Source organism: Eumetopias jubatus, unplaced genomic scaffold (genome assembly GCF_037043125.1).
Source record: "Eumetopias jubatus isolate StellerSeaLion01/CBP00866 unplaced genomic scaffold, mEumJub1_p1.0 scaffold_3, whole genome shotgun sequence".
Taxonomy (NCBI): domain Eukaryota; kingdom Metazoa; phylum Chordata; class Mammalia; order Carnivora; family Otariidae; genus Eumetopias; species Eumetopias jubatus.
Genome location: NW_028274809.1, coordinates 10,487,993 through 10,513,940, shown reverse-complemented (window position 1 = coordinate 10,513,940; position 25,948 = coordinate 10,487,993). Strand labels below are relative to the sequence as shown.

The following is a 25,948-nucleotide window of genomic DNA, read 5'->3' as shown; positions in this document are numbered from 1 at the left end:
TAATAAACTTGGTCCATGGGGCATTTGGGTGGCTCAGATGGTTAAGCACCTGCCTTCAGCTCAGGTCATCTCAGGGTCCTGGGATCGAGCCCAGCATGGGGCTTTCTGTTCAGCAGGAAGTCTGCTTCTCACTCTCCCTCTGTGCTCTCCCTCTCTCTCTCAAATAAACAAAATCTTTAAAAATAAATAAATAAACTGGATCCATTCTTAAATGTTCCTCACTGTGAAGTGATTAACTCATTTAACAGTTTTCAGATACAGACAACCCAACGATAGGGGGAAGGCAGGTCTTCTTAGCTTTGGGAACTGGGGGTTAAAATATTAAGCCCTGGGGTTCCAATTTGTTGAAATGTAAGATATATGACCACTTAGATGTACAGACATACAGGGACATGAGTATATTTATAGGTGTACATGTGCTTATTATGTATGTGTGCGCGCATACAGTCTAGAAAGATGCCAAAAATAAATTAATGGTGATTACGTTCAGGAAGGGGGGATTGGGGTCAGTGGAGGGCTTTGTCCTCTTATTTTATACATTTTGCTGGAGGAAAGGCATTCTTTACCTTTGCTTCAAAAAAATATATCTTGAATTTAAAAAATAAACCCATATAAAATAGTAAACAATGAAAAGATCTCCCACCCAAATCCCTTACACCTCATTCTTCTCTCTAGAAGAGCCACTGTTAGCGGTTTCTTAAATATATACTTTTTAAGTTGGTTACTGTAATGGATAAACAAACTATGGTGTGTCTATATAATGGAATACTACCCAGCAATAAAAGGGATCTACGTTCTCACTCATGCTACATTGTGGATGCACCCCAAAAAATTACGCTACTGAAAGAAAGCAGTTAAAAAACAACACATATTGTGATTCTACTTATAAGAAATGTCCAGAGGGGCGCCTGGGTGGCTCAGTTGGTTAAGCGACTGCCTTCGGCTCAGGTCATGATCCTGGAGACCCGGGATCGAGTCCCACATCAGACTCCCTCTCAGCAGGGAGTCTGCTTCTCCCTCTGACCCTCTTCCCTCTCATGCTCTCTGTCTCTCATTCTCTCTCTCTCAAAATAAATAAATAAAATCTTAAAAAAAAAAAAGAAATGTCCAGAAAAAGCAAATCTATAAATATAGAAAATAGATTGGTGCTTGCCTGGGGCCGGGTAGGAAGAGGGACTGACCTTGAATGGCCATGAGCAGTCTTTGGGGTCGACATAAATGGTCTAATATTGCATCGTGGTGATACGTTTACAAAAAGCACTGAGTTATGTACCTAAAATGAATGAAATTGATATCTAAATTGTACCTCTTACTAAGGTACAATTTAAAAAATATATTAAATGTGCTAATTGTGTAGGTGATATTTATTTTGTTTTCTGTATATGTGTTTCAGTATTTCTCAATTTTAAAATGTGTACATACGTATATGGGGGTCTGTAGGTTTGTGTACCCATGTAGGGATTTCAAATGCTTTAGTAAAACCTATTCTTTTCACAGTATAAGAGCAGCTTGAAAATGAAATGAAGGTGGTTCAAATTTTAGAAACAAAGTGAAATAATTTTACTAATAGTTTTTATTCCAATATTCTCTTCAACTTTTCTTGTCTACGTTTCTTAAAGATTTTATTTATTTATTTGAGAGAGAGAAAAAGCACGAGTGGGGGGGTGGGGGGGGGGCAGAGGGAGAAGCAGACTCCCCACTGAGCAAGGAACCTGATGAGGGACTCAATCCCAGGAGCCCGAGATCACGACCTGAGCCGAAGGCAGACGCTCAACTGACTGAGCCACCCAGGCGCCCCTTCTTGTCTACATTTAAGTTTGTATTTACCCATCTTCACACAGAACTCCTGACAATATTGGCAATTTCTGTTGTTACTGTTAAGGACACAGTGAATATATAAAACAAACAAAAATAGCTCCCAGACTTAATTGTCTGAAGCATCCCTCATAAATTGGCATAATCAACTTGGTATTTTTCCACCCAGAAATAGAAAATCTTTTCAAAATCCAATTCTATTCAACATTTTATAGAGTTCATGGTAGTTTTTAAATTTTAGAAATCATACTAAAAATGTCCCACATCAGTTTTAATAACACTTGAATTCGCCAATGAATCCCTTCACGGCCTGGAATGGAATATAATTCCATCTTTCATGAGATGTGTTCCATTTTACTCTGACTGAAAAGGAGATACTTAAATACTTATTACCATGGGACAAACAGCGACCAAGGCAAGCCCCGACCGCTCTAATCTGCTGCCTCAGCCAGAAAAGAGCTGAAATTATTTTCTTCATAAAGTTGTTGTGGGTTCTAAAAAGATACATAGCAAAATTCCTGAAAGAGCTCCTGATCCAATGCTGAATAAGTGAATTAAATTAGAATGGTAAGAGTAACAAAAATAGTGGACATCCCCTGGGGGCTGGTGTGCACCAGATGGTTCTAAGCCTTTCCATGCATTATTTCTCCAAACCCCACTGTAATTGTATGATAAAAGAACCCTTAGTAGCTCTACTTAACAGATGACACAGAAACATACATAAAGTAGCCTGTTGAAGTCTACATAGCTAGTAGATGGCAGAGCGGGGATACTAAGCCCAATCTCTTGCTACTCTGCAATACGGCACAGAAGAGAAGTCAGTGATGGGACAGTTAAGGTGTTAAGATGTATAAACATAACCGGGACTCATGTTTCTATCCTGTTTGTAACTGAGTGGAAAAAGAAATCGAAGACTCATCCATCCAGTCAAAATTTTAAAAAAATACAAATTTTAGAAAGGCAATCACTCTAGACTCATGTTGATAGACTCCATTACAAATATTCACATAATCCACATAGCATATTCCAAGTAAGAGAGAAAGATGAGTAAATATGCAAGGAGATGTGAAGGGGAGAGCCCATATTTCAATAAGGTCAAGGGGAGAGTGGAAAGTGAACATAAATGAGGCCCCTGGTCAGAGGCCAGATCATGAACAGTTTTGTAAGCCTCTGTAAGGAGTCTACATTTCATTCTGAAGCCCCTGGACATCATCTATTCCTGTTTTGTTTTGTTTTTTTTTATATATATCCCTAATTGTAAGCAGTGTGGAGAATGAATTAATGGCTATCAAGACTGGAAGCAGGAAAGCAGGTGTTTACTAGCGTAACTGGGGTGAGAGGTTAGGAGGAACAATTTGTAGCATTAGGGATGAAGAATGTGAGACAGACAGTAAATGACTGCACAAGCAACACTGTCAGTTCAGGGACCCATTAGATGGTGGAAGAATGAAAGAGAGGGGAGAGCCTACGGACACAAGGCAACAGGAGCCTTAAACTCCAATACCAGAAAGTCAGGCAGGCAGCGCTGACGACGGACGTGGGCCAGTGGCAAGACAGCAGGGAGTGGTAGGGACTGCCCCGGGCTGGAGAATGCATGCCCCCAGAATGCATTCCAAAGGGGGTGGCTGCCGCCCACCTGCAGCCCACTGCTGCCATTTGGAAGGTGGTTCCCCTTGCCAAATCTTCTGAATTGTCAAGAAATATCTGAAATCTGGATTCTTGTTTGAACCCCTCCTAGTTTAAAATGTTGATAAGTCACTTCTCTGGTAACTAAAACACATCTGTGGTCACTGTGTGTATGCTTTCTCTGTGTGACTTAATGTGAACCACGGGCTTTGGAGCCAAAGTGGGAGTTACTGACCACAGGTAACCGCGAGACCTTGAGCAAGTCCTTAATCATCTTGACCTTATGTCTCTGCGTTCATGGAATAGGCACGATGATGCCGACAGCACATGGTTTTTGCGAAACTTAAATGAAAAACTCTGGAAACCATTTGGCACAGTGACTGGCAAATAGCAAGCATTCAGTAAGAAAGTTATAATTGTGCTTTTCCAGACTAGGGTACAATGTGGATGGTGTTGTTACCAACAAGGATCAACAGAGGAGGAGATTTCCAGGGCAGAATGATGAGCTCAGTTTTGTACATGTTGGCTTGAGGTACTTCTGTGGTTGCTTAGGAGTCAGTTAACTAGGCAGATCTGGTCTCAGGAAAGAGATGTGAAGGAGAGGACATGGGCTGGGGGTGAGACGCATATGGATGAGAATCAGATTCACAGGTGTGGATGCTAATACTTGAGGCAAGTGTCTGGAAGACAGTCCTCACTAGAACCTGACCATGCTGGTCCCCTGATCTCAGATTTCTCAGCCTCCATTCCTGTGAGAAAGCAATGTCTGTTGTTTAAGCCAACCATCCATGACATTCTGTCATGGAAGCCCGAGCTAAGACACAACTGCTGTGACCAGCAAATTCTCTATTTCCATCACCCAAGCAATTGTTATCCTCTTATTAATGGGACATCCTCTGTAAATGATTCACACCTTCCATAGCCACCTCTTAAATGACCTTCCAGAGAGAGAAAGGGACAAAGTTTTAAAACACAAAGAAGGCAAGGCCAGAAAATGAAAGTTTGGATCTTCTGGCTGGCTGTGTGACCTTGGGCAAAGTACTTAATCATTTTGTGCTTTCATTTTCTTGCATATAAAATGAGGGTGACCCCTGCCCTGTCGGATGAAACAAGATGGCAGGTGGTGCTCAGTACATGTTGGATGCTCCTTCCTTTAAGCAGTAGTTCTGGGGAAATTCCAGGTTGCCTGTACACCCAGAGTTTGTGGTTAGGGCAACAGGAGAGAGGCGGGCCTGTCAGCCAATCTCTGGAACGTCATCAAATTTCATATGTTCGTGAATCCTTGGGGATGGAGTCCCGGGAGATATCTAAGGGGGAGTGTTTTGGAATCAGGTGGTGCTCACACACTGTCCTCTAAACACGTGCACAGTTATTGGGTGATCCAGCGAGGCTGACAAATGGAGGTGGGGTCCCAGAGCAAGCAGTGGTGGGAAGAGGTGACAGGCAGGGGTGTCTCTGGCAGCATTTCCGCACAGGCTCAAAAGGACAAGACACTGAAACAGTATCTGTTAACGGCAAACACTTGTCCATACTGAGCACTGCTCCCAGTGGTCTGGCTATATTAACTCATTTAAACCTAGTCTCGGTTCTATGAGCTAAGTATACTATTTCCTTTTCAGATGGGTTAACAGAGGCACAGGAAGATCAAGTAACTTGCCCAAGGTTACACAGCTAGTAAATGGCAAGGATGGGGTTCGAACGCAGGCAGTCTGACTCCCAAATCCAAGCTTCTAACCAGTACTTCCTGTCCTTAACACTTGATGCCTGGGGTGTAGCAGAAGGGCCGCGAATGTGAAAACAGGTAATCCAGGATCTGTCAGAGCTCTGTCACTTGCTGGCTATGTGTTGCAGAAAGGGCACGTCCTCTCTGATATCTGTCTCCTCTGCTTTCACCACAGGAGAACATCTGGTCACCTAGCTGCACAGAATAATGGCTACATTTGCCAGTCTCCTCTGTGGCCCGATGTAAGCGACGAAATTCTGGGCAATGGGATATAAATGGAAATCTCTTGAGGTTGTTTCTGAGAAACTTCCTTAAAAGAGAGTTAGCATGCACCTTTTGCCCTGTTTTATTTTATCCCTTCATTCACTCTACCGTCTGGACCATAGAGATCATGGCTGAGTTTTTTTTTTGCCCCGATTTGGTAGAAAATAACCCATTGACAATAGTGCTCAGTGAACCCCAGGAAAGATACATTCAAAGAAAACAAACAAGTACCTCATAGTCAAAATACTGAGCACCAAAAACTAGAAAAAAATATTAAAAGTATCCAGAAGAAAAAGACAAAATACATACATTGAACAATGAAAAGAATTACAGATGACTTTTCATTTGGATCTATGGAGGCAAAAGACAACAAAATTACCTCTTTAAGGTCCTGAAAGAATAAACCTATCTCCAAGAATTCTATTTCCAGGGAAAATAACTTTAAATAATGAGGCTAAATTAAGACATTTTCTAAGAACAGCTAAGAGAATTTGTTGCCAACATACCTACCTTACTACAAAAACATTAAAGCGTGTTATTAAAACAGAATGTAAATAATAATATGGATGGAAACTCAAGTTTATAGGAGGATATGAAGAACACTGAAAATGGTACATTTGGAGATAAGTTTTTTTCTTTTCTTTAAAAACAACTAGCTATTTAAATATCTTATTTATTTATTTATTTATTTATTTATTGAGAGAGAGTGCAAAGGTGAGTGGGGGGGGGAGGGACAGAGGAAGAGGGAGAAAGAATCTAAAGCAGACTCCCCGCTGAGCATGGAGCCCGATGCAGGGCTCAATCTCACAACCCTGAGATCACAGCCTGAGCCGAAATCGAAAGTCAGATGCCCAACCAACTGAGCCACTCAGGTGCTCCTTAACTGGATATTTGAAGCAAAATTAACAACACTGAATTATAATGTTATAACGTACTTAGAAAGTACATGACAACAATAGAACAAAGAATAAGGGGGGGTAGTTGATAGAATTATACTATCATTCAATACTGTAATGCCCAGAGCAACCACTAAATAAAAACAAAAACTTAAGAACTGAAACAACAGCAGAAAACAAAGATATCCTTAAAAAGCCAACTGAAGAGAAAAAAATTTTCTAAATATTCGATTTTCCCAAAAGAAGGAAGGAAAGGAAGAATAAAACAAAGAACATAGGAGACGAAGAGAAAACAGCATCCAGTCCTATCCAGAATTACATTGAAAGTAAATACTAACAATGCAGAGATTGTAAGACTGAACAAAAAAAGCGGGCTGAATTACATGCTCTCTCAGAGAAACCCATTTTAAATAAAAAGACATAAATATTGATGGGAAAAGATACACTACAGGAAAAAAAGTGTAAGAAACCTAGTGTGGCAATATTATGTCAGAAAAGATGGACTTTAAGACCATGAGTATTATCAGAGGTGAGGAGGGCCATTTAACATGAAAAAGTGGGCAATCTATCAAGAAGATACAACAACCCTAAATGTGCAGACACCTAATAAGAGAACTTCAAAATATATGAAAAAAAAAACTGCCAGAGGGAGAAATGGACCCCATCAGAGAAGGACCTCTTTCTTATTACCTGACAGAATGAGCTCATGTCTACAATATTTCAAAACACTATTGAACCATCTTGACCTAATTAATATTAATATAAAACTACACCCAAAGACTCAGAACACAAATTCTTTACACATGCACATGAAACAAGTTAGTCATTTCGATAGATGTGAGAAAATTGTTTGACAAAGATCAATATCCATTTATTATTTTTGAAGGGGGGGATTGTCAGCAAACTAATACAGTGGCCATTTCCTCCATCAGACAGGGCATAAACAAAAAACTTGCAGGTAACCTCACATTTAATGGTGAAATAATGGATAGTCTCCTCTAAGAGAATAAACCAAAGGAAATGATTTTTTTTTTTGTACAAAATTGACAAGGTGACTCTCTAATTTATATCGACATGCAAGGAACCTAGAAAACCCAAAACAACATTGAAAAAAGAAAAAAAAAGACAAATTTGGAGGACTTACCCTCGCTGACTTTTTTTTTTTTTTTTGAGAGAGCGCATACATGCTCACAAGCACGCGTGAGTGGTGGGGAGAGGCAGAGGGCGAAGGGGGAGGGGCAGAGGGGCAGAAGGAGAAGGGGGAGCGGACTCCCTGCTGAGCATGGAGCCCCAGCGGGGCTGGATCTCAGGACCCTGGGATCATGACCTGAGCTGAAGGCAGACACTTAACCTACTGAGCCACCCAGGTGCCCCTATGTTAGCTGACTTCTAAACTTGGGATAAAGCTACAGTTATTTGGGGTGTCTGTTGTTTGCAACTAACCCAAATTCTGATTGATAAACCATGCCAGTGCAATCAAATAACTAGCTCTTTGATGTCTTAGCTTCCTCATTTGTTAAAAATAGAGATGATAAGACAGCTGTATAAATCAAATAGTTATACTAATAGAGGAAAAGGAAGAGGAATCGGTGTTAAAAGTAATAGCAAATACTGAGTTCTTATTATATACCAGACACTACATTAAGCAATTGGCACCTATTGCTTTGATTTATCACAACCACTGGCTCAGTTAGAGTCTACTATTATCCACTTTTACAAAAGAAGGCTTAGAGATTATATATCAGAGAACTAGTCCAGGGACATCAGTTGGTAAGTGAGGAAAGCAAGAGTCAAAATGAGGTCTGTATGACTCCACGTCTATGTTCTTAAGCCCCATGCTGGGCTGCCTCCCATAAGCGAGTTTGTCTCAAAGCACTTGAAAAGCTGAAGGTGCCATGCAAGCAAAAGAAATTACAGCCAGATTAAACCCAACAGTATCCTAACTTTTTAAATTTAAGATAGCTTTAGAACATGGAGATCCCTTAGCAATTATAAATTTTGAACTCTGTGCATTTGAAATGCCCTGGGCCTCGCTGCTTCTCAGTATTTCCAGTATCACATGGAGAATATTTTAAAAATACCATCATGAAACTTGAGTTCTAAGGAATAAACATATCACATGTACTAACAACTCCTTATAAAACCAGAAGTCATCTTTAAAATAAGCCCAATATCAGATTTGGAGCCAAGATGCCAACCAATGCAGGCCTGGCCTCCCCATCTGCTGATCAAGGCCAGATGTTGGCTAGTTTATGGCTCTTGCCACAATACACGTTACACGGGTGTGAATGTATAAGTTCTTGAAATTCTGACTCAAAGCTGGCTTGTAAACACGATACTGATCACAGAAAGCTTGAATGTTACCTGAATGGAGTGTCAAAAACTAAACTATAGCCCAGGGAAGAAACCATGTGCATTCAATTTCTAGATCTATAAATGAGTAGATGTAAGTGATCCCCCAAACAGAGGCTGTGCTATAGGAGTCTGATTTCTCTGTGTAAAAATATAGAAGTCTGTGACTCAAAGCTAAGGCAAAGTTTACTGTCAGTGCACTTCTGTGTGAACAGTGCAGTGCAGTTCTGTGAGTGCTGGGAGAAAGGTATCTTACAGGACAAGGTAGGAGAGGCCTTGGGGTCATCTGTAGCTGAGACTCAGCCAGCACATTTCATCTTTCCAAGAAACATGTTTCCAAGAACCATTCTAAAAATGTACCAAGATTTTGATTGTCCTGTTTTCTCCTCTGCATCTCCCTCCCCCTCTCCCCACTTTCTCTCAACATACATTACGTACAAAGAATTTCAAACTCCACATTCAATCCTAGGAACCTCTAGGCTTTTTCCTGTTCCTCCATCACGTTATAACTGTAAAAGCAATTATCTTAGATAGCCTTTGGTAAAGTTTCACTTTCTATTAACATAACGCTTTCAGACCTTTGACAAGTCAATCTATCAGTAATGATCACTTAAGGCAAATGTTCTGGAAAATTCCTCTTGCAGAATATGCAAACCAAATTAGTTATGGTGGCCAAAGCAAGAGGACTGGAAAACAAAATTTAACATTCTTGGATTCAGCCACATTCATGGATACATTCAGACTCCAAAACATGGAGAACAAACAGAATGCTGCTTTGTGGAATATCGTACTGTAATTAAAAAAATAACAATAATAATAGTGTTTCTGAACTGACTAAAAAATTAAAAGATTAACTACACTGGAGAAATAAATATGTGATCCCAACTGGAACCTAATGAGCAAATATATTTGGGTTTATAATCCTACTTGAAGGGCAGAAAATAAAAAAATTATTTAATAATGTTAATCAAAAGGTGCAGAGAGAATGATGAAGATAGTGGTGTTTCTTGTTTGCAGTGGTCTCTTCCAAGTCATACAAACTTCCTATGATAGACATTAGAAAATGCTGGAAAGAAAACACAATAGCCCCAGAGAAAAACTCAAACACATAGAAACAATGCCAGCAGTCAAGACATTTCAAACAACTCACTGCAACAAGGGGAAAGTTTAGAGAAGGATGAAAGATTAAAGGATTAAAATGAAAGTAAACACGACAGAACTACGCAAGAAATCTAAGGAAAGAGGGGCTAATGCAAAACTATAATTTAGCTAGTTGACCATTGCTTCGAATTCCGTATTTGAGCCAATATTTACATGACTCTGCCTGCTGAGCATTTGTTACGTAAATAAAGAAGTCAACACCCTTGAGATAGACACATTGTGGAAATCAGACCTTTGAAACCAAAAGAAAACACTCCTGGATCATTTTAAGTTGCAAGACCATGAAGTCACTCTACCTAGAAAGCTATGGAGGCAGGAGCAGTCTCTGCAGTCTTAGCAAGAGGGAGGACGGAATCCAGCGTTACTTAAAATCTTAACCCGTCATTTCACTGGCTCGGCAAATGGTTTACAGACCTGATTGCTTCCTCTCCCCTAAGCCCATGTCTGACAAATCCATGGATATTAATCGACTCTATCTTCAAAATACTTCCTGACCCCAAACACTGATCTCTGCTGCCACCACTCCAGTCAAAGCCCCAATTATTTCTCTCCTTGTCTTTACAACAGTTTCCTCTGATGAGAGTCCCAATTCTGTTTTACCCCTACAACCAGTTTTCCAAACCGTAATAAGAATATTTTCTTTAAATGTGAATATTAGCATCGCTTCCCATTGCTCTTAGAATAAAATGTGGGCTTCCCCTCCATGGGCAATAAGCCCTGCATACTGTGACAGGATGACACTGACTCAGTGACCCCTCTTTCTCTGGGAGCTGGCCCCACCGGCTTCCCTTCAGTTCCCAGAAATGACAAGCCGTTCCCCACCTGGACCTTTGCCACATACCATTTCCACTGCCTGGAAGTTGTGGCTCCTACCTGCTTACACTTGATGTTTTAGTTCCTGGCTTTTTTTTTTTTTTTTTAAGATTTTATTTATTTATTTGAGAGAGAGAGAATGGGGGCGGGGCAGAGGGAGGACAGAGAATCTCAAGCAGACTCCACACTGAGTGCAGAGCCCAACGCAGGGCTTGATCCCAGGACTCTGAGATCATGACCTGAGTCAAAGTCAGATACTTAACCGACTGAGCCACCCAGGCGCCCAAGTTCCCGGCTTTAATGTTCGACAGGCAGGACTTTCCCGATCACCCCATCCCAGAAACATATCCCTTTATTATTCTGTATCACAGTACCCAGTTCACTATCTTCATGGCACTCTCCCAAATTTGTAGTGACACAGTTGTGTTGGTTTACTTGTCTGTCATCTCTCTCTCCCACCCCTAACAAGACCATATGCTTTCTAAGAGGAAGAGTCAAGTTGGTTCCTCAGGCTTGAGCCTCAGCATCCAGCATAGAGGCCACTCAGCAAAAACTTATGGAATAAATGAACAGATGAATGAGGGGATGAGTGACAGAGGACATATTCTAACAGATTTGTTACACAAGTCTAACAGATTTGTTACAAGGCAAAATGAAAAGGATAAATGTTAGTCATTAGCTGTTTTGATTACAGATACATAAGTGAGTAATCACTGAATCAAGATGAAGGCATGAGGGGCGCCTGGGTGGCTCAGTCAGTTAAGCCTTCGACCCTTGGTTTCTGCTCAGGTCATGATCTCAGGGTTGTGGGATCGAGCCCCATGTGGGGCTCCGCGCTCAGCGTAGAGTCTGCTTCTGCGTCTCCCCCTGCCCCTCCCCCCGTGTGTGCAGGCACACACACTCTCTCAAAATAAATAAATAAAATCTTAAAAAAAAAAAGATGAAGGGATGAAATTTGGTTCATCTAAGTGCCCTGACGAGCAACAAAGGGAAGCGAGGAGAAGGAAGCATCTTGACTCTCAAAGAGCTTATTCTTCCAGAAGAGACCAGAAACACACATCTAGAATGATGAGCAAACAACCTGAGGCTGTCTTTTCTTTGCCTAGAGTGCGTTTGGAGGGACCGCCCCAGGCTGTCTACACGGGATGAGTGCATGGCACAGGCTCTAGAAGCAGCAATGATGCAAAAGAAGGAGGGATCGTCTCAGGGGTGGGCAGGCCAGCAAAACCTCGAGGGAGAGCCTGGGTTTTGCACGGGGTCTCAAAGCAAGCCCAAGATTTGGCTGGACAGACAAGGAAGAGGAGTGATATTAGAGAGGAGGTTTTGGCTGATGTTTATGGAAAACGAAACTGGGGCCACATTTGTTCTCATTCTAAGAAAGCAGATAGGCAAGATAAAGCAGAAAAGGGAGAACATCTAGGAAAAGCAATTATGAAGCCCTAAGATGTAACAGACCCAAGATGACTGCACTGACAATGGGACTTTTAATTTTTTTCCGGGGGGGGGGGAGCTTTTAATTTTTAAGAAAATCCATTCGAGAGAGTAAAAATAACCTTAAGGACTTTTTCTTTAGCAGAACAAAAAGACAAATTTATATCTAAGAGAGGAAAATGAAAAATAACTAGGAAATAGTCAGAGGAATGTTAAATCAACTTTTCTTCAGTTTCGACTCAACAGATAAAAGACAAAAGAGATAACACAGCAGATGGGTTACACGAGCAAAAATAATTGGCTATTAATAATGGACATTTCAGGGTTTAGCCAGAAAGTATCGTGTTTTCCTTTGGGCACTCATTTATCTAACCTATACAAACGGAGACCAACCATGTACCAGGAACTGCTTTGGACCTTCGATTTCAGTGAGGAAAACAGACAATATGAAGATAAGTAAATCAATATCATTAACTCGTGCTACATGATACTGATGCAGGCAAGAGGTAGAGAATACTGGGGGATGTCTTAAATAGGGTGGTTGAGGAGATGTGAATGGCCTGAGGGAATGATCCATAGTCAAGTCTGGAGCAAGGCTTCCCGCAAAGACAGCATCAGGTGCAAATGCCCCAAGGAGCATTGTGCTCTGAGCTGCATGGCGCCCCCTGGAGGACAGTTCTCAAGCCCCAGTTGTGTTTGAAGAACAGCAGGAGACCAGCAGCTAGAGAGGGAAAAGCAGAGAGTAGTAAGAAATGAGGCCCAAGAGGTAGGCAAGGATGCATTAGCCCTACACCACACGTTGAGTGGAAAATCACCTGAGGTTTAAGGGGCAGAGAGCGAAAACACGGGATCTACATTTTAGAAAGGTCACTTTGCCTATTGTGTGGAGAACAGACCACAGAGGACAAGAGTGAATCAGAAGAAGTCCAGAAGCTACCGTAGGAGTCCAGAGAGGAAACGGGAAGCCCACAAGAGGCTGGGAATCCTGAGCAGGGACTCCTGAGCAAACCACATAACCATCCTCTCTGACATGAACAACAAATTTGCCCTATAAGACAGCCAGAGGATCGCCTTACACACACAAGAAAAATAATGTTTCAACTCTTTGTAGAAATTCTGAGTCCGGAGAAACACCAAAGGAAAAAAAAAAAGATAGGAACTAAGAAATGGGACATGAAAGGGAGACACAGGTACTGAATACCCACCTGCCCCGTACCACCTCACAGCTCCATGAGGTGCATGTTACCTTTTCCGTATTTTGAAACTGAAGCCCAGAGGGTTAAGTAATTTGACCAAAGCCATCTGGTAATCAACAGAGTGTCCCGTGGGTTCATTAAATCCGTGTCCCAAATGGAACTTCCCATCCTCTCCCCTCAAAGCTGCTCACTGCCCCACAGCACCCCCATACATGCAGCTGCCTAAGGCTTTCTGAAAGCTGGGTTGATTTCCATGGTCCCTCTCCCCCTCCTCTTACAGCCAGTCCATCCCCTTCTACCTCCATTGTCCCCAATTCATCCCACCATTATTGCTCACCTAAATTACTGTAACAGGTTCCAAAAAGAGTTCTCTGACTCTTGTCATCCTCTGATCCATTATTCCTCCTTCAGCCACAGTAATTTCTCCCAAATGCTCAAGTTCTGCCCCTTCTCTGCTAAAACGAATTATGGTGCCCTTCCCCACACTCTTGGATGGAGTTCAACCCCCTTGTCATGGTGTTGGAAGGCCTGCCGAGCTGCCTTATACTTCAGTCCCTAGCCCATACCATCTCTCCATCACATTCTGCATTACAGCTCTGCTGAGCTCCACTTTGTTCCTCCAACATGGCACCCTCTCTCTCCTGGACCTTCACACATGGTGTCCATGTTGTCTCCCTGGGAGACACAGTCTTCTGCCCACAGTCCTAACTTACTCATCTTGGTGCTGCTTCTCCTTCGGGTCTCCATTGAAACATCACTTCCCTCGGAACATTCCCAGACTTTCCTTCCAGCCCCCAGTCCGGGTTGGGGGGGGTCCCTCTTCAACCACTGGACCACCCCAGTAGAGCTTGGCCATATCCCTGGTCATAGCGTCTACACTGTCTCTCACCTCCTATCCCACAAGATCCATGAGCCAGAGCCCCCCATCTATCTTGTTCACTCCTAGATCCCTTGTCATTAGCACAGTAACTGCCACAAAGTAGGTAATCAATAAATAGTATGCGGATGATTAAGTCTTTCATTAAATACATTATGCCACATTCATATGATGGAATAAAATGCAGCCATTAATAACAATGCTTTAGGAAAATAATGATACAGGAGAACATTTGGAACACATTATTCAGTGTAAGAAGCTCATTACAAAAGAGAATGCACAGTAAGATCCAATGTTAGTTTTCTAAAATGCACATAAAAAAAGAAACTTTAGGGCGCCTGGGTGGCTCAGTTGGTTAAGCAACTGCCTTCGGCTCAGGTCATGATCCTGGAGTCCCGGGATCGAGTCCCACATCGGGCTCCTTGCTCAGCAGGGAGTCTGCTTCTCCCTCTGACCCTCCCCCCTCTTGTGCTCTCTCTCTTTCATTCTCTCTCTCAAATAAATAAATAAAATCTTAAAAAAAAAAAGAAACTTTAGGGATACCTGGGTGGCTCAGTTGGTTAAGCACTGCCTTCAGTTCAGGTCATGATCCCGGGGTCCTGGAATCGAGTCCCTCATTGGGCTCTCTGCTCAGCAGGGAGTCTGCTTGTCCCTCTCCCTCTACCCCTGCTCCTGCTCTCTCTCTCTAATAAATAAATATCTTTAAAAAATTAAATTAAATTAAAAAGAGACTTCAAAGATACTTGCCTAAAATTCAAAGCGATCTCTCTTGATGGATGCAATTACAGGTGTGTTTTTTTTTTTTCCTTTGAGCTCATTTGAGCATAGGTTTCTCTGATTGTGAAGGGAAACTGATAAAATTATTTCGAGTATTATATAAAGTCCCAGAGTGTAACAGAGCAGAGGATGACGGACAAGTGCAGCGAGGGGGGACAGTGGTGAGACCAGGCACGTGCATGCCCTGCTGTACCGTGACCAGATGCATCACTACGTGTAGACTATTTGAGAGTTGAAAGCAAGGAAGGGACAAGGTTCTTCATACAAATTACAATTAAATATAACTGGGGCAATTAGAAAGAAGAGCAGTGGGAAATGCCTCGAGAAGGGGAAGCCTAAGCATCTACATTCAGCAGCCTTTTATCAGTAGGACATCAGGTCACGGGAGATGAGAACTAGGTTGGAAAAAAACTAGTCAAAGAAAGCTTATTTAACCAAAAATAGAACATGATAAAGTAATTAACCAACATTCTTCTATTTTCACAGCTGCGTGTGTGTTCAGCTCTCTTAGGCCAGGTGTCTGTCAATCCCACTTTCACACGCTCCCAGGACTCAAAGCCCTGGTCTGAATTGTTCACAGTAAGACCCAGGAGCGCATCACATGGTGCTTTGGTCCAAGTCAGACAAAAATTTCATTCCAGCTTCCCCCAGCTGTCTAAAACAGGGAATATACACACACACACACACACACACACACACACACACACACACAAATGGACACAAATTCTGCTGCAGAGAGAAATAAAAAATTATACTTACTTTTAGGATATTTGTATTTCTATCATAAAGGATCTTGGTTGCTATTAAAGACAATGATACGGACATTCTGCTTCTGATATGGCAAAAGTAAGCTTTTTTTACAGATTCTCCCACAAATAACAACAGTAAACTCCAGACCAAATAACCCCACAACTATGTGGCTCTGGGAAGTGAACGAAAGCAGACCACTTTTGGAGGAGGGTCAGAACACAGAGGAAGCAGCCAGCATGGGGTGCGTTTCCCATCTGGGGAGCTCCACCCCGCAGGCAGCCTCAGCTGGGACAATAACACAGGGGCACAAAGCCGCTAGCGGTGAACCTGCTCTCTCTGCCCAAAGGGACCCCAGGAAGGAGCCTGGCGCAGGCTCAGCATGGGGAGGAGGAAAGGGTCCTAGGAAGGAAGAGCACCAGAGAAGGGATCCCCAAATTCTGTATATGAAATCTGCCCAAGTCTCCGATGACCCCTAAACCATGCTGAATGGGCTACTGGATGGGATCTGGTCCCCCCCCCCCACTGCTGGAGTCTCACCAGTGAGAGTCACCTGGTTACATTAGTGAACATGGGTTCATTCATCTTGGCTCCGGTTTCCTCCCATACGAAATGAAATGACCGTGTTGCAACGGTTTTGAGATATTTACTCACTCAGACACTCAACAAAAGGCTCACAGGTACTTAAGTGCCAGGCGTGCTAAGGAATATAAAAGAAAGTTCAGCATCGCCACCCTCAACCAGTCTGGAGTCCCATGAGGGAGAGCAGACGTGCACCCAGCTAGCTAGTTGTCACGCAAGGTTGAACTTGACCAGAAAAGGAGCTTAGTACAGCAGAGAGAACACGGACTCCAGAATCAGACAAACCTGTCTTATCTCCTGGGTCCACAGGGATTCTCCTTGTATATTAATCGCTTAGCCCACCGTTCTGAGCACCGTATACAGATTTAATCCTTATAACAACCTCGTTAGGTTGGCACTAATACTACCTTCACTGTACAGATGCAGAAAATGAGGCATAGAGAATTTTGGTTTATTTGCCCAAGGTCACCAGGTAATATGGGATCAAACACAGATTCCAACTCAAGCAGCCAAGTCTACCTGCGCCCCAGCTGTTAACCGCTAACGTATCCCAAATAGTAATTTCAAGGGCGAACACCCAGCACGCACGCAACGAACAGCAGATATCCTCATTGTTACGGTTACTGCTGAGGTTGTTGTGATTCCTGAGGCCACAAGAGAGATAACAGTTGAAATTCAGGACCTGAATTTTTAAGGCCAAAAGGTTTTAAGAACACTAATTTTCATGTGTAGAGTAGATCTGGAGGCACGCCTTAAGAAATCGGAATTCATCATACTATAAGGTATCCCCTACCTCTTCTTAAAAAGAAAAGCAGCAAGATACCATTATTTATTTCTTCATTCATTTGTCCCACTGTACCTTCCAACTGTCATCTGCCACAATGACTGGGACATCAGAATGGTTCCCAGAGGAGGAGCAGAGCTAAAAATGACAGGACCCTGGTCACGCACTGAAGTGAGTGCCTCATCCCACCACTGATTCGAGAAGCAGGCAAACAAAATCCCTTGCAATACTTGTATTTAAACAACCTCAGAGAAACTGTGCTATGTGGAAAAAAAAAAAAGAGAAAAGATGAGAAATATGAACTCAGGTGAAAATCAAAAATTAATCCGCATGCACCAAACACAGAAATTAAGTTTTACTCACACTTGATAAATCTGAAAGCCTGCTTTGTTTCCAAAAGGTGAAACTATGGGACCCTTGGAACTCCAAGGGTCTCAGCTGCTACAATTCCCAAATGAAGTGGTGATTTAGGGATAATGCCAAATTTTAAAAGAATAAGAGCAACATTTTACTCCAGCCTGGTAATTTTATGAGGACATGCTGCACATTTCTTATGTAAATACACGTAGTTTAATAAGGTCCTCAGAGAGTGCTTTCACCAAAACCCTACATATCAGGATACTAGGGAAAAACAACCAAATCCCAGGACTGTGTAACTCCTAAATCCTTACTGGGTAACATGCCCCGTTTCTGAACAATACACATTATCTCAGAGATAATTTTTATGACATGTGTGGCTATTGCCTGTAAATCCCTGTAAGATGAAAAGCATTACCACTGACATTTGAATTGGACAAAAGGATTTATATGGTTTGATTACTCAAAGCTATAAAATATAGAAAAACAAAAATAGTTTGGATAAACCCTTGGAGCTTGTTGCAGTGGGATTTAACCTACGGGGCTCATGGGCCAACATTAAGTTTTAGGGAGCCGTTAAGAGGTTATGAAACTTTTCTCTGTAAACATTACTTGAAACAATGAGCTGGATTTATTGACTCAGCAAGGGGCTCTTAAACAGAGAGATCTGAATCAAAGGCTTTTTGGAATAGGGTCCCTTAAAGGTAATAGTCAATCCTCATCGTTTTGCAACAGGAAAACAATGGCTGGAAGAGATAAAAAATTATATGACTCACCCAAAGCGATATGACTAAATCTCCCATCAGCATCCTCATTATCATCATTGCTAATATTACTATAAACTTATAAAGTATGTCCTAACACCATCCCCATTTTCTAAGTGAGAAAATGAGCCTCTGAGAAGCAAAGAGCTGTGAGGGGGGTAGGTCCAGAATTCAAACACAAGCAATGTGACCCTAATATGCCACGTTTGTGACCAACCCACTCCCCCCCAATTCCTCACTGGCCCCAGACTCAGGTCTCAGGACCTCCGGGTCAGAGAAGGACTCCAGCCGTCCATGGCTCTGGAGTTTCTACGTTATAAGATCTGCATGTCAGACAGTGGAATCCAGTGTGGTGTTCTATATATAGTTCAAGGACCAAAGGAAGCGGGTCCCCTCCCTGGTTGCAATACTCGCCCTCGGAACTATAGTGCAAAGAGCTGTTAATACAGATTCTGTGCATCTGCAATCCCATCAGAAGGCATCACACCAGAAAATGTATTTAGACTAATGTTTGTAAAATATATTGGATAAAATAGTATCTTCTCAAAATCGTGCCTGAAGCCCCAAATCCTCACTCCAGTCTCTGGTTGTGCGCGCCCAGGGAGATGCCGGAACGGTGACTAGATCCGACTCAATTCAATCCTATTCCCTGCACCGTGCCAATCGTCACACCTGCAGAACCAACAAATGGGCTTTCTTGCTGAATGTTTTCATCTCTATTAAGTTCTTTTTTAGTCCCTATTAGTCTGGGTGGTATTCTGCCTCAAATTCTGAGGCAGAAAAAAAATAAAAATTGAGATGTGGAAGCAAAGATGATGGCTAGACAGTCATAGTCAGATCTTATTTACATATGCATTTAAGTATATTTGTATATTTAAATTTGCGTGTTTAAATACCAATAGGCAGTGATGGTAAGTATATATAATTAGGCGTCTTCAGAATTATAACGCATTTAGTCTAAAATTTAAGGATCTCAAAGTTCTAAACCAAACATAAAGACAATGTCAGCGTACAGAGTAAATAACATAGGCAATAAAATCAGCTTCTAATTACTGCTCTGTGCTGTTGTCACTCAATACGGTACAGATAAAAAAATACTCATGATATTTTTACTTTTGTTTCTTAGCACCTCCACAGTCCCCATAACCTGAAACAGCACTTTACAGATGTGGACCCAGTGAAAGTTAAGTAGAAATTCAGAGAAAAGACAGAACCTGTTGATGGAGGATAAAAATCTAAGTGTAGGAGGAAAGCAGACAACTTCCAGAAGGAGAGCTTAAATGATCACCGTGCACGCCGTCCAGTAGGCCTGACTTTGAACTTTCGGAAAGAGGTTAAAAAGAAGGCGAGAGTCAAAGAGACAGATGCCCAGGAAGGACTCCAACCTCGAAGGACTTGGTGCAGATGGGCGGGAGAATGATCCTTGAAGGAAACGGAATGAAGATGAAAAAGGCAGAAAAGAGCCAGCATATGAGCGCAGAGTTGAAAGCACTAACCAGAGGGAAAACCTAGTTTTAACAGCTTTCTGGACAGGGAAGGAATTGGGAATTACTGTAAAAGGATCTCACTGTACTTACAAAAAGGAATATATATAATTTATTTAAATATATATATGAAAAAGTTTTTTCTAGCCTTTCCCAGACTTAAGAATTTTTAGCAGGGACATTTAGAAGTTTTAGAACCCAAGATAATTTTCATTTATTTTACTTATGACTCTGGTTAAAAAGAGCATCTTTAAAAATAAACAGAATGGAGGGGGCGCCTGGGTGACTCAGTCAGTTAAGTGTCTGCTTCAGCTCAGGTCATGACCCCAGGGTCCTGGGATCGAGTCCCACATCGGGCTCCATGCTCAGCAGGGGATTCTGCTTGACCCTCACCCTCTGCTCCTCCTGCTCGTGCTCTCTCTCTCTTAGATAAATAAATAAAATCTTTAAAAATAAGTAAACAGGATGGAACTTATTTTAAAGGATGTATTTAGAGATGGTATGGGACAATGGTTAAGAGGGCCAGTGCCAAGTTGCCTGGGTTTAAATTTCTAGCTATGTGATCATAGGCAGGGTATTTAATCTCTTGTGCCTTGGTTTCCCAATCTGTTAAATGGAAATATTAATAGCATCTGCTTCATCGGATTGCCGTGAGGGTCAGATGAGCTGGGAGACATACAGAGTGATACCTAAGTGTTGACTTTTATAAACACATTTTTATGAACCTCTTACTAACATAAAATATGGAGCTAAGTGCTCCACGAGAAGGGTATTTCCCACCCTCACAAGATAACACGGGGAAGCAGGGCAGACAGAATTAATGCATATAAAGGTGTAAATGAAAAAAGGGCCACAGCAAGCAATATTCGGAAGTCATTACTAATTTTCTTAGATGTGATCATTTTCTAGATGCACAGTAACATATGAAGGAGAATGTCCTGATTCTCAGAAAACACAAACTGATTTATTTGGGGATGAAGGGGCACGATGTCTGTCGTTTACTTTCAAATTACTTTGCAAAGACACAGACCAGATATGTAAATGCATACATATAAAGCAAACATGACAAAATGTTAATCACTGGAGGAAAAAAAGGGAAAGAAAGAAATAAAAGAAGGCAGCAAGTGTCCAGTGCTGGCTCAGAATCCAGAACATTCTGTGCACTTGCGACACTTTCCAAACTTGTCTTCACAATGTGGCTGAAATGAGAAGGATCCTGGAGACATAAGCTTTTTAAAGTGCTCTATAAACATTATTTTCTACAACCAGCACCCAAAGAGCAAGTCAGTGGGAGGGGCTGCTTTAAAAATGCCAGCCCAACCTCCGCTCCCACTAAGAGGCTCCAAAACACGGCGATGAATCCTTCAGAACTATAATTAAAGCCCCTTTTTCCTAGTCCATCTTCAGGGAAGGTAAACTTCTGAACAAAAGTCTTTGTGCAAAGACTGCTGGGAAATCCGTCTTCATCCTTGTAAGTCCAGATCATCACTTTTCCTCTCAGCTTTATCCAGACAGCATGGAGGAATGGACAGGCCACCAGATAAAAGAGAAGGTTCCCTCGACAATCCTCCGGATGGCCAGCTTTAAACTGCCATCTCTGGGCTAGAGTGTCTTTATCTGGACTTGGCCCAGACTTCTGCCCCAACCTCCAGACTCACACAGCAACTGCTCAGCTGACATCCTTGCTTGGATGCCTCAAAGGCCCCTCAAACTCAACACGTCCAAAACAGAACATCTCTCCTCTGCATTTCTTCTTCTCCATGAACGGCACAACCAACTGTAGAGTGAGAGACGGCACAGACGTGCCCCCCTCTCCCCCTCCCTCCATAACCCCCCCACCTCAGGCCGCCTCTTTTGACCTCTCAAGCTCCACCCTTCCCCTCCTACCAGTCCCACATCTATTTCCTGGACTTCTGCAACAATCCCCAAACTTCTCTCCTTATTCCCACTCTCGTCTCTCTCCAGTCTATATCCATCATGGTTTAATAGTAATCGTTATTAGGAAAACAATAAGGATGAAGCAGCTCGTGTGGAATGAGCACATAACCAGGCACTGTGCTGAGGACTTTACCTGCGTCATCTCGTTTCATCCCGACTATTAAGTGGGCAGCATCATTTCCCCAATTTACAGACCAGGAAAGTGAGACAGAGGGATGAGCTCACTCGCCCATGACACGGGGCTGGTGAGTCAGTGGCGGGGCCGGGCTCCAGACCAAAGCCCCTGGCTCCCCACTCAGGATGACAGTGAAGTGTCCCACCCCGGCCCACAAAGCCCCGTGAAGCCCGGCACGCTTCAGCCTTCCCATCACCCACTTTCTTCCTCTTCGTCTTCCCTCATTGGCGATGCCATCAGCTCCGCCCTCCTCCTCCCTGTCCTCACTCAGGGTCTCCCCATGTGGGCAGCAGTCCCAGCTCCCCAAGACTGACCAGCTTCCATCTGTGCATCTTCAAGGCCCCAGTCCTGTTGTCATTACGTACCTACCTGGGTCTGCACCACAGGAGGGGCCCTCCCAGCTTTGCCAACCCTTAAGTCCCAGCACCCAGCACAGCGCCTGGAGAACAGGAAGTCCTCGGCCACCCTCATCCACCAGAAAAACGGAGCAAAAGCAAAACTCCCGGGTCCTACTTCAAGAGCCATCCCTTATTACTGGGATGATTTTTTTTAAATACTCAGCTTTCTAAAAAAAAATTTTTTATTGATTTGTTTTAGAGAGGAAAGTGGGGAGGCAGAGGGAGAGAGAGAATCCCAAGCAGGCTCCACGCTGAGTGCAGAGCCCGACGGGGTGCTCAATATCAGGACCCTGAGATCATGACCTGAGCCGAAATCAAGAGTCAGACACTTAACGGAGCCACCCAGGCGCACCAGCGGTGTGATTTTTGTAAGTCACTACCTCTTTGAGCCTCTGCGGCTTCATTTTAACTTTCTGGTGGCTATCAAAACTAAAAATAAGCAATTTGGAGTTTTCAAAGCTCTTTCACAAAAATCCCATTTGTACCCAGAATGGCCCTATGAAGTCTGCAGTATCACCGTAGCCCACATTTAGGAGGATAAGGGGGGGGGGAGTGGGGATTAATGATTTGCCGAGGTCAATCAGCTGGTGACCCTGAAGCCCGCCCTTGCCCATTAAGCGCAGCCTACAACCACTTAGGTAGCAACTAATTAACCCCTTAGGTAGCAATGAATTAGTGACGCTGTGAAAATCTGCAAAGTGCTCTATCTGCAAGTGACGTGGGTGCTGCTTGCTCAGCCCTCCACCCTTCCAACATTTCAAAGTTCTCCCATTTGCTTCAGAGGCTCAAGGCAAGAGTCAAAGCTGGGGCTCATCAAGCACATTGAACTCCATTGTCATGGTAACCGCATACATCAGGAACACATGCCAACTTGGGGAAGGGGGTGCAGGGATAAGTAGGCGGGCCACCGCCTCCTGCTAATACCCGCCAGCAAGTGAGCAGAAGCTGGGAGACAGGATTCGCTTCTTTAGTTCGAGTCTTCAAAACATCAAAGAGTAGGAGATGCTACAGAGCGCAGGTGCTGCTCCTGGCAACCCAGAGCCCTCAGGTCACCTGGGAGGTCAGTGCCTTTTAGCAACTGCTCACTGGCCCCCTGCAGCCTCTCAGCCAGGAGCAGCGGAGGATAATGTGGCAGACAGAGATGCTTCCTTACGCTCAGACTCCACGTTTAATCTCCGCGGAGGACGTCATTGTACTTAATGTGGTTGTCAATGTCACTGCCGTGGATCAGCTTACATGCTGGTTTTAAGGGGAAAATACCTCTAATATCAGGTTATTCTTACAACATTAAAGTTTAAAGTAATCGCTTCCACAACATTCCTCCACACAGAAATGAGAACTTCCTCTGAGCCCAAAATCATTCCTTGCACACTAGCTTGATAGCTATGATTAGCTGCCTGTTCCTTCAGATCAAACTACTCTAAAAGCAAAGTTTAAAATAAAAGTAGCTCAAAAGATGTGGCTTTCAAGTTTCTAAGATGGTATAAAGTTGATTTAAAAATAAAATCAGGTGAACCTTATGTTGAAATATATTTTATGTGGGACGCCTGGGTGGCTCAGTCAGTTAAGCGTCCGCCTTCGGCTCAGGTCACGATCCCAGGGTCCTAGGATCGAGTCCCACATCAGGCTCCCTGCTCAGCGGGGAATCTGCTTCTCTCTTTCCCTCTGCTCATTCCCCCTGCTTGTGCTCTCTCTCTCTCTCTCTCTCTGACAAATAAATAAATAAAATTTTAAAAAAAGATTTTTTATGTGAACTGGTATCAAAAACAAGTAAAATTTTGGAAAATTTTAACGTGAAATTTAGAAAAAAAACTTATAGTTAGTCACTGTATTGTATTTATTCAGTTTTCAATGTATAAATAAAAATCACAGAAATTCCTAGATTATGTCTAATATTCAAACATTTTGTAAACAAAATAGGAGGTTCTCTTGTATGGATTTTTTCAGAAATTTAACGCTGATCAAAGTAGTTTATGATTTAAAGTGGAAAACAAAAGGGATTCCCAGGCAATAATATTTACCTTCTGGACACTGGCAGGTGAATCCACTGAGATTAGAAACGCACGTTGCACCATTTCTGCATGGATCTAGGATACAATAATCAATCTTGGATTGGCAAAGCTCTCCAGTATAACCTGAGTAAAACAAGATAGACATTTTATAAAATGTGTCACTTCAAACCCACAGTGCATTGCCCCAGGAATTGATGGGGTCCACTGGTATCCACCCACCAAAAACAACGACTTTGAGCTGAAGGGCCCCCCCAGCCACTCCTTGATCTACTTTTGTTTTGCAAGAAGAAAACAATCATCGCAGTTTAGAATCGCAGTTCAAAAATCATTTCCTTTATAAAAGTCTTTATTGCAAGGAAAGACTTTTCTTCAGCATTAGCTCTGCATTTTATTTCAAAATACTAGTCCAAACCTTCAGAAACGGAGGGGTCCCAGCTTCCTTCAGATGTAGGGCAAAACACGATCTACAATGTTCGGCTTGACCTAACAAAGATGGCCACTTTCCCTAGGTCATCCCAATACCTATTTTTTTTTTAATGCATTAGGAAAAATGCTAGGTATTAGAAAAAATTTTTTAATGTACATTTTACAGCTAGAAGAACCCTTCTGTGTTAATGCCATGCCCCACCCCCTCATTTTAAAGATAAAGGGATTGAGACACACATAATATTAAGCACATTAATATATTATTCTTAATTTTATTTGAATCACAACCAAATCAGTAAATTCTCTGTGAAGCAAGATTCCAGTGGTGATTTCCTTGGATAGTAGCATAACCACACATGTGCGGTGAGGAAATAAGGACTCCCACCTATCAGAATGCAACCAAAAAGCTTTAAAAAAAATTCCAAATTCTTTATTAACTTTGAAAACAAAGCCCTCCAGAGAGGCAACTTTGAAAGAATAATATGCCAATATGTTCCTCTTAAAGTAGAAAATAGTTATGAAGGAAAATCTGGAAAATACAAGATGTCAAATAGAAAGAGGAGTTGCTCTTAGTTCTGTGATTTGAGTGACAGAACTCTTAATAATTTGGAGATAATTCTATCAGAAATTTTTATGCACAGATATTTTCTACACAATTATAATCACACTGTAACATTTTATACCTTCCCAGGATGTACATTAAGTACATAAAAACTTGTCTCTCTGAATTATTAGTTTTGAAAGACTGTCATTAGCACTTGAATCTGAGATTTGCAAAAATAAATCAATATTAGAAGAGAGATGATCTGCCTGAGCTTCAATTACCTGCCAAACTAGTATGAATTACAGACTTCGAATGTGGAGGCATTTATTTGCAACCCTACTCTTCCCTCCAGGCTTTAAAACAGTCCAGGAAATTCTAGCTTATCAGTGAGTATGATGAGATGAGTAAAATATTTGTATAAACTAAAAATCCAAACACCAGGACAAAAAGCTATTTCAAAATTGCAGAACAGAGGGGCACCTGGGTGGCTCAGTCGGTTGAACATCCGACTCCTGATTTCGGCTCATGTCATGATCTCAGGGTCATGAGATGGAGCCCTGCATCAGGCTCCGCACCCAGCAGGGAGTCTACTTGAGATTTTCTCTCTCCCTCTCCCTCTCCTCCTCCCCCACTCTCTTTTGCTCTCTAAAATAAATAAATAAATCTTTTTTAAAAAATTGCAGAACAGACTATCTTAATATATTGTTAATATATCTTCAAATAATATATTATCATATTAATATATCATTAATATGATAATATTATGTTAATACACCTTCAAACGACAGCTTGAATTAAATTCAGAA

The 25,948-nt window shown here is 42.2% G+C and overlaps 1 protein-coding gene across 1 annotated transcript in view; it reads right to left on the bottom strand.

The window, feature by feature from the left end:
* The window catches only part of DNER (delta/notch like EGF repeat containing), a 295,345-nt gene that overhangs the window by 62,408 nt on the left and 206,989 nt on the right, over positions 1-25,948 (bottom strand). Inside the window, exon 7 of the mRNA XM_028105280.1 lies at positions 24,182-24,295. Within this exon, the coding sequence (XP_027961081.1) occupies positions 24,182-24,295 (114 nt within the window). The remainder of the gene's footprint in view (positions 1-24,181; positions 24,296-25,948) is intronic.